The 9,148-nt window shown below is 33.4% G+C and overlaps 1 protein-coding gene across 2 annotated transcripts; it reads right to left on the minus strand.

The window, feature by feature from the left end:
* Positions 1-180: 180 nt before the first annotated feature.
* On the minus strand, positions 181-8,580 carry mif4gda (MIF4G domain containing a). 2 transcript variants are annotated; one of them, XM_005166179.6, is made up of 6 exons: positions 6,809-8,580; positions 6,507-6,571; positions 5,566-5,675; positions 5,255-5,410; positions 5,070-5,162; positions 181-946 (listed from the first exon to the last, which is right to left on the minus strand). In XM_005166179.6, the coding sequence occupies exons 1-6, from the start codon at positions 6,886-6,888 to the stop codon at positions 719-721; spliced, it is 732 nt and encodes a 243-aa protein (XP_005166236.3). In that variant the 5' UTR covers positions 6,889-8,580; the 3' UTR covers positions 181-718.
* Positions 8,581-9,148: the final 568 nt, after the last annotated feature.

Here is a 9,148-nt window from a genome sequence, read left to right on the forward strand (position 1 = left end):
ATTTTAAATTAATGGTTTACTCAAGATCAAAATGTCTTTCAAACCCATTTATTTCTTTCCAATCAATTGAATAATATTATCAAACATATCATTTCTGAAACTGCTATTAGAACAACTTTTGAGAAAGATTAATATATTAAATAAAAAGGCACACACAAGCTTATAAACACAATGAAAATGTTTCATTTTCAATTTTTTTTTTTATTCAAAATAACTTAGCACAACTTACATGAACATGTTTTCAACCATATTGTCTCACACAGCAACTTGAACAATATAAAAATTGTATAAATTAAGAAACAAAGTATTAACCCAGATTAAGACTAGAGAAGCTCCTATTAAGGTTGCAGTAATCCTGTGCTATAAAATGTTGAATGTGTACATACAAAACGTACACGGTGTCAAACCACTAAGAACAATTTGACAATTAAAAATGTAATCCACAAATCAAGAATACTGCTGGTGACAGTTTTACGGCTGGTAGTGATTGCTTTTCTTATTGCATCAAAACTTCATCCAGTGCAGACTCAACACATTGTCCTCAAAAGACCTAAACATTCTGAGCTAAACTGAAACGCTGAACACAACACATGCATATGCATGAACGAGCTCTGCCGTACTGTTACAGTACCCCTACATGGGATCCCATGAAGTACTCTTCAGACATTCTGAGAACACTGAACATTTTAAAACTTTAACAAGAAAGCACATTCTCTCCTCAGTCAGCTACTTCACTGTAGTAATACTTGTGAGCGGTCTCACTGAGAGTCCAGCCACTGGCCCTGAACTCCAGGATCTCTAAGAGCAAGAGTCTTGTCATTGAGCTGAGGTCTTCCTGAAGGAGAAAACCATCTCGCAGCAAGTAAAACAGCTGATTCATGCGCTCGGAATTTGTTTGCTCCAGCTGTTCGCCAACACGATGTAGCTGTACAACCAGGCAGTCCACCTGGTAGAAAATCATTTAATGTCAAAGTATGAAAAATATTTTTAATTATAAACCATATATTATTTTATATTTAAATTATAAAATAGGCCATAACACCACCAGCAACTAAGGAATATCCTGTAAAATGCAAGTACTGTAGTATAAACACAATCCTGATACACTACATTTAAAATAACGACCGAATCTGCTGACTTTGCAGCATGACTTTGAGAACTGAAAATATAACATATAACAAAAAAATAAATAAAAAAACACAAAACATGCAACTAAAATCTAATAAGAACCACTTGTTTTGAAAAAGTTACAATGGGTCTCTCATAAGATACATTGACTAAAAGATGGAAAATATGATTTTACAAATTGCATTTATCTGAAAATCATCTCCACCTTATTGAAAAATATATCACTGAAATTAATAGAAAACTGAATAAATATACAGATTAATACAAGTAAATAAGTAGATTGAATGATGGGCTCAAACATCTGTGGATTTCTGCGTGTGCTGTATGAGCCTAGATGAGTGATGATATGCATGTTTAGGTTAATGCACAGACAAAGACCAACAAGTCTATTTTTCTTAAATGTCAGCTGGAATAGGCACATCAAAATCTGCTTAAGTTTTTCTCAGACTGTTTTATGTGAATTGTGATATAAAAGAATATCAAACACAATTTGTCCTCTTATTTTCTTACAACCTGTAGTCCATAATCTGTCAATCATTTAACAACATCCAAAAATAAAAATTGTTATTAATGCTCAACCTCATCTTGCGCCAAGCCCCAGAGGCATTTGTTCAGAAAACAAATGAAGATACATTTAAGTGCGCTCTCGTTTTACATAAGGTACATTTCCTGCGGCATGATGGGCATCAATTTTAAAAATGTGCATAAAAACATATGCGCATTACTGAGTAACAAACTTTTTATTCGATAAGAAAAAGATGAGCATAAACTACAGTAGAAACACTTTTATCGAACAAATTTCAGTATGCTCATTAAAAAAGTTATTCTTTTATATAAGATCATTTAATGGTAAAAATGTATGTGAATGAACAAACCAGCAGGCTGAGCACACTGTAAAACATCTGAAATGCTGGTCATTCTAAAACATCAGTATTAGTGTTATTATAAGATTACCTCCAAAATTGTAAAGAGCGTCGGCACTCTGCATCTGATGCCACCAAACGCCACCATGCGTTCATTGCCTTCTGAGGCGCAAATCATTAATTAAACAGAAAAAATTCACACAGCTTCTCCTAACGCAGCAAATTCCATTTTTACTTTTGATATTTGGTGCCAAATAATCAGAAAGTGATGATTTTGTTCTGTTTGACTACTTGGATGAAAACTTTATTTGCATGCGATATTCCAGTTATGCACATAAATTTAATTCACATCTTTGGATAGAAACATAGCTATACACAGTAAGGTTCCAGACTCATTTAAAGTACCTCAAAACAGACCATAGGCTTTCAGGGGTCCGTTCTTTGTATGTGGATTACTCAGTTAGCTGGATTTGGATATTGACGATTTGACACGATCCAGGATCGTTTCGTTCTTCAAAGCTGATCCGAGAGTTGTTGTCATAGCAACAGTTATGCTAGCTTAAACCTGATCGGAAGCAGGTTTAATTTATATAAACAGGATTAGATCGGCTCAGTTCAGGCAAAGATAATAAAGAAAGCATGTACCGAATTCTGATATTTTCTTACAGTAGTAGTTATATACACTTGGGAAAATAGTAAACATTTTTAACTATATATATATATATATATATATATATATATATATATATATATATATATATATATATATATATTTATATATATATATATAAAGTTATTAATAAAATGAATAAAGTTATATATTAATGAAACTTATGCAATCTGCACCCCCGTAATGAAAGTACAAAGACTGCCACCTGGTGGTGCAAAGAGAAAACTTATTGGTAAGAACTTTTTAGATCGCTTTAGTACAATTTGTGTATGATAATAATAATAATACAGAATATGTGACTTTAAAAAAAGAAATAATACATAAATGCAGTCATAAACATGTTTTGACAGTTAATATGCCAGTGATTATGCTTTACAAAAGTTGCAGACGCCTTTACCAATATCAAAATGCTTTTGTAAACATCCCGTTATTCTTTATATTGATTAAAAAAATGACTACTATAATAAAGAAAATCTTTTGTAAATGCAGAACTTAATACATTGATATGCATTGAAATACATGATTAATACTGACACATGAAAGTGTAAAGCCTGCCGCTCACAACAAATGTGGAAAGTTATTGCGTGTCATACTTAACAAACGGTTTACTGCTGATTTGATGTAATTTTGCTCACATGGAGAATTGAATATCAATCGGATGATGTCATTACGCTGCTGTGCCGTCAGCCAACCGTTGCATTGCTGATCATGATTTCGAGGATCGATAGATCTGTCCTTCACAAAACACGCAGCGATCTCAGATCAGTTATCCAGACATTCTAATCTGATTCGCGAACTTGTTTGAAGAACCAAATTAGCGAGAGATCAGTAATCGAGATTAAAAGATCCAGGATCTGTCAAATCATCTTAGATCCTTTAAGTGAGGTACGAAGAACAGACCCCAGTGGTTCAATCGGAATATTATCAATCTATAAAAATCCTTTTTCTGTGCATATAAAATAAAAATAATGACTTTATTCAACATTTTCTTCCCCTCAGTGTCGGGCCTCTGACAAATTACCCCGGATGCGTCTGTGCTTTGTTTCAAAGCAGGCATAAGGGGTGTAGATCAGAGCACAATATACTGATACTGAAAAAAAGAAACTCTTGGGTAAAAGCTATTTTTGTTTCATGTGTGCACAAAAGTATTTTTGTAATTTCAAAATATTGCAATATTTAATCACCGAAGTTCTGTTTTGCATATGGTTTGCTTTGAGTATGTTCTCTAGCATTTTTCTGTACTTTAAACAAGTTGGGACCTATGCTGTTTATGAAGAATGAGAGTCAGATTTCAACTAAAATATCAACAACAAAAAAGGTCTCAAAATTTGCAAAGGTCTTAAGGGTTTGTAACAACATAAGGGCAAGTAATCAATAACATAATTTTCATAATTTCTGATTGAGCTCACACTTTAATTTAAATGAAGTTAAGGTTCCAGTTCAACATATTACAACCATATATCCGAAAAAGTTGGGACAGTATGGAAAATGCAAGTAAAAAAGAACTGATTTCTAAATTTACTTTGTCTTGTGTTTCATTGCAGACAATACAGCAGCACATTAGTGTGTTTCTCATGATTTTTTAAATAAACACGTATTCCAATGTTGGTTCTTGCAACACATTTCAAAAAATGTTGGAACAGTAACACATTTACCACTTTGTAATGTTGTCATTCCTTTTCACATTTAACACTTAAAAACATTTAGGGACTGATGACACCAAGTGTTTCAGGTGAAATTCAGATCAGGACTGCAGACAGGCCAGTCAAATACTTGTATCCTTTTCTCCTGCAGCTAAGACTTTGTAATGTGTGAAGAATGTGGCACCCTTGTGCTTTACGCACTAAAATTCCTCCAGATTCCTTGAATCTTTTAATTATGTTATGCACTGTTAAATGTGAAATATTCAAATGTCTTCCTATCATTCTTTAAGGAAAATTAATTTTACACATTTAAATATTTTTTTTCTCACATATTTGTTAGCAAATTGTTTACATGGATGCTGCTTTTGTACCAAACCACAATTACAATCTCCTGTTGACATCACCGGTTTCAAATTACATTATTATTTACCCAATTTACCTGATTACTATATTATTACTTATTTCTTCATTAATAACTGCTCTAGTTCCCATTGTTTGAATGTGTTGTTGGTCTGAATGAAAGGAAAGGATATATATTGACAAATGAAATTAAGTTGACCAGGCAAAACATTAAATATTGTGTGTTGTGTTGTCTGCAATAAAATTCCAAGTAAATTTGGAAATCACTACTTTCTTTTTTATTAGCCATTTCAATCCTGTCCCATTTTTTCTGATTTGGGGTTGTAAAAAAAATTGCTTCATAGGATAATTTCACATTCCTTCCCAAAGTCAAACTTTCAAATGCTTGTCTGAATATACCCTTACCTCTTCCTCATTCATCAAAGAATCAGGCTGAGCCAATCCAAAGAGGCAGTCATACACTGGATCCACAAGGGCTGCAATGGGAGAATTGTTCACCTAAAATTAAATCAACAAACAAGCCAGGTAAATAAAAAAAAAACAACAAGCACCCAATACAATTAAGAAATGGTAAACTAGTAAGATTTTACCTTGATATAATCAAAAATGCTGCAGATAAATGTGACCACACACACCCACTCCTGCATTGAGCGTTTTCTTGTCTCTTCTCTTGCAATGAACTCCTGCTGTAAACGGTTCAACAGATTTCGCCTGAACACACTGGATGCAGTTTTCTGAGCCTCTGCCTATTAAATATAAATACAAGGAAGTTAATGAACACAAGTTTATTTTAATGTGTGTTTTTTTCAGATAACAAGCAAAGTGCTGTGTCATGAAAACAGTTTTTGTTTTGCTTTGACTAGATTAAAGAGCACAAGTTAACAACATCATAAAAATATACCTGAACAACAGCATAACACATGCGGCCAGCATCTTTACAGAATGACAGGTCTTTCAAAGAATGTTCTACGACAGCATTAGACAGCTTCTCCAAATCTACTGTCTTGGGATCTGTGAGGAAGGGGTGTAAAATACAATAATTTATTATTTCTTTGTTATGCATTTCTTAAAAAGACAGGACAGCCAAATGTGTACAAACTTTTGATCACCATAAAATGGCTCCAAACCTTCAAGGATTTCTTTGTTCTAGTCTTGGCTACCATTGTTTTTTCAATCATGCCATTTAATGTTTTTTTGAAGCGCAATAAAATAATAATAATATAAATAATAACAATAATAATATAATATAATAATATAAAATAGTAATAATAATAATAATGTATAGGGGCAGCACGGTGGCGCAGTGGGTAGCATAATCGCCTCTCAGCAAGAAGGTCACTGGTTCAAGCCCTGGCTGGATCAACTGGCATTTATGTGTGGAGTTTGCATATTCTCCCCATGTTCACGTGGGTTTCCACCGGATGCTCTGGTTTCCCCCACAAGTCCAAAGACATGTGGTATATGTAAATTAGGTAAGCTAAAATTGTCCACGGTGTGTGTGAATGAGAGTGTATGGATGTTTCCCAGTGATGGGTTGCAGGGCATATGCTGCATAAAGCATTTGCAGGATAAGTTGGCGGTACATTCCGCTGTGGCGACCTCAATTTAATAAAAGGACAAAGCCGAAAAGAAATTGAACGAATGAATGAATGAATGAATGAATGAATGAATGAATGATTGAATGAAGTACAGCCTAACACAATTTGAAGGAATGGAATTTTCATTTCTGAGTGAATTGCCATTTGAAGATTTAACGTAAAAATTGAGGCATGTTGTTTAAAAATCTTGCAAAAGCTTTTTTTAAAGACCATCAGAGAAAGACACATGATAAAGTTCGCATACCTTTAATCGCTGTTTTAAGCATAGTCTGAGTTTCCATATCAAGAGCAGTCCATGCTGAATCCATGCTGTTCGGAATAAACAATAACGTAGAGACGAAAACAAGGACAAATTAAATTGATAATTTAGATTAAGTAACATGACAATAACACAGAACGCTATCACCTACATCTCCTCTTTGAAATCGCTGTGCTGAAATGTTTGACGGTTTGCAACTTTGCACAAATGATAACTTCACTACGAACTTCTTTTAACGTTAGTTAAAAAAAGATCACGAAATTGCAATTTTGTTTCATCGATCTTACTTAAGAGATCCACGCGGAATCCTGGCGTTTGTTGATTCGTTTCCTGATGCTGTGAGCTGCGCGCATGCGCATGGGAGCATACCTCAGAATTCAAATTTCGACCTGGTTTCAACACTGACATGCAGCAAATATGACAATTAGTGTCTCATCATTATGCTCTTAAAATGAGCGTGCGTGCCCGTTTATTATTATTATGATTTGCAATATCTGCTTGTCTTCTGTGTGCAGTTACAGAAAATAATAATTTACCAACTGGTCACTGGGGGGCGACAAATTACAATGTAAACCGCAAACATGTAGTTTGTTGTTGGCCTGAAAGGTATAGTTCATCCAAAAAAGTAAATAGTCATTATTTTCTTTCCCTCCTCGTGTTCCAAACTTGCTGAGTCTCTCTTTTCTGTTGAACAAAAAAGAAAACATTTTGAAAATGGTATTTGTTTGTCCTGAATGTTAATTGTCACAGGTTTTCAGATTTCTTCAAATATAATCTTTTTTGTTAAACAGTAAAAAGAAACAAAGAAACTCACTATTGTTTATAACCACTTAAAGGAGAGTAAATAACAAGTAGGCTACATTTTTATTTTTGGGTAATTAAAGTATGCATGGAATCAAAACCATGTTGACTTTGTTATAATGTAGCATGTAATGCTACATTATAAACAGATTGCTAGTTTTGTGGTGAACAATTCTTCTGTGCATGCCATTAAAAAAAAAAAAAGTTTGACCTTGTTATCTAAAATTGATATCTGAAAATGCACTGTCCGCATATGCATATGTCTGTCTGATGCATTGGGATTGGTTAACCAAGCCCATAGCCAGCCTGGTTAATGGTGTGATTTATTTTTTTTTCCTCAAAAAGTAAACTTTTTTTTAGTTATTAAACTTATTTTCTATTTAATTATGAGGTTTAAATACTGTTTTTAAGTGAAATTTTAGTTTGACAGATGGTCACACTTTTTGACGTACTAAAAATATTTTCTAAAGATTTAAAATAAAGAAATGTGAAAAATAGACTACTGTTACAATTCACTACATCATATATCACGAGGGGGTAAAAATAGGAATCTGTTAAAGTTTTAAAACAAAAACTGTGGCCTATTGTCATTTATTAGGCAGATTACAAACTGCCCAAAAAACTTTCCCCTGTCAGAATGTGGGCATTTGAATAATAAATAATTAATAATAATGATAATAACATAGAGCATGATTCATGATTTTTGTAGACTGTCTTATAAAAAGTACATTTGATAATTCATAGATAGCAACAATAGCCTAATTTGTATTATAAGTAACTTCAATATGGGCTACACAACATTTTATTGGTCATTTTTTCTTTCAAGAACAAGGTCCAAGATTTGGAATAAAAGTTACTTCTAAAATATTCAACAACAATACAGTGAAAGTTGACTTTACTTGCAGGTCTTACTTTAGGTCTTTATAAAGCCTTTTTCAGTGGGATATTTTGATAATTTATGATGGCATAACAGTCAAAATAGGACAAATGAGCTAATGTATGGGACAAATACTGGACCTTCGACAGTACTGGGATGGGTTCTTAGAACCCCCTCTGTCTACGGGCCTGTTAACTTTCTTAACCACACCCCTCCAACTAACTAACTATGACAACCAACAGAAATGGTGAGGAGGAGGTGTCTGTTGGTTGTAATAACTCTTTTTAAATGAAATCTTTTTGAATGAAATTCCTACTTTGCAACATTCAATCAACAAGATAAGTCACATCCACTTTTAAATTTGATATACCTCTTTTTCTAGGAACTAGAAAAAAAAAACAGTTACAACTTCTGGTTGATGCAGACTTTAACAGAACCCATAGATCAGCCAAACAAAACAGGCTGAAACCATTTTATTTTTTTAAACAAAGTGGACTTCTAATAGTCAAAGACTCCAGAATTCTCCGATTGACATTGTGTACACATCATACATGACAATAACTAAAGACAAATAATAGCGATAATAAAACACACACAGAGAAAGGTAAATGTTATGAAATGCATTCAGTCTACATTGCAGATGTGCTCATAATTATAAACGGCCTTATTCAGTAAACTGATACCTTATGCATTATTTCTATTCTTGAGGTTTACTGCAGCAGATGGAATGGCTCAAAATAAACAAACTATTCTTCCAAAAAGACACACATCTCATTTCTAAGTTAACAATAAAAGAAAAATCTGATTGCACATTGAAAATTACCACACACAAAGTTGCTCCCATGAAAACAAATTACCTTCCTGGGAAGAAAGCAACTAAAGGGCTAAAAGTATCTAAGAAGTTGCACATTACAGCTTTCAACTGAAAATCTGCATTAAAAGTGGAACA

The sequence above is a fragment of the Danio rerio genome, chromosome 6 (genome assembly GCF_049306965.1).
Source record: "Danio rerio strain Tuebingen ecotype United States chromosome 6, GRCz12tu, whole genome shotgun sequence".
Classification (NCBI taxonomy): Eukaryota; Metazoa; Chordata; class Actinopteri; order Cypriniformes; family Danionidae; genus Danio; species Danio rerio.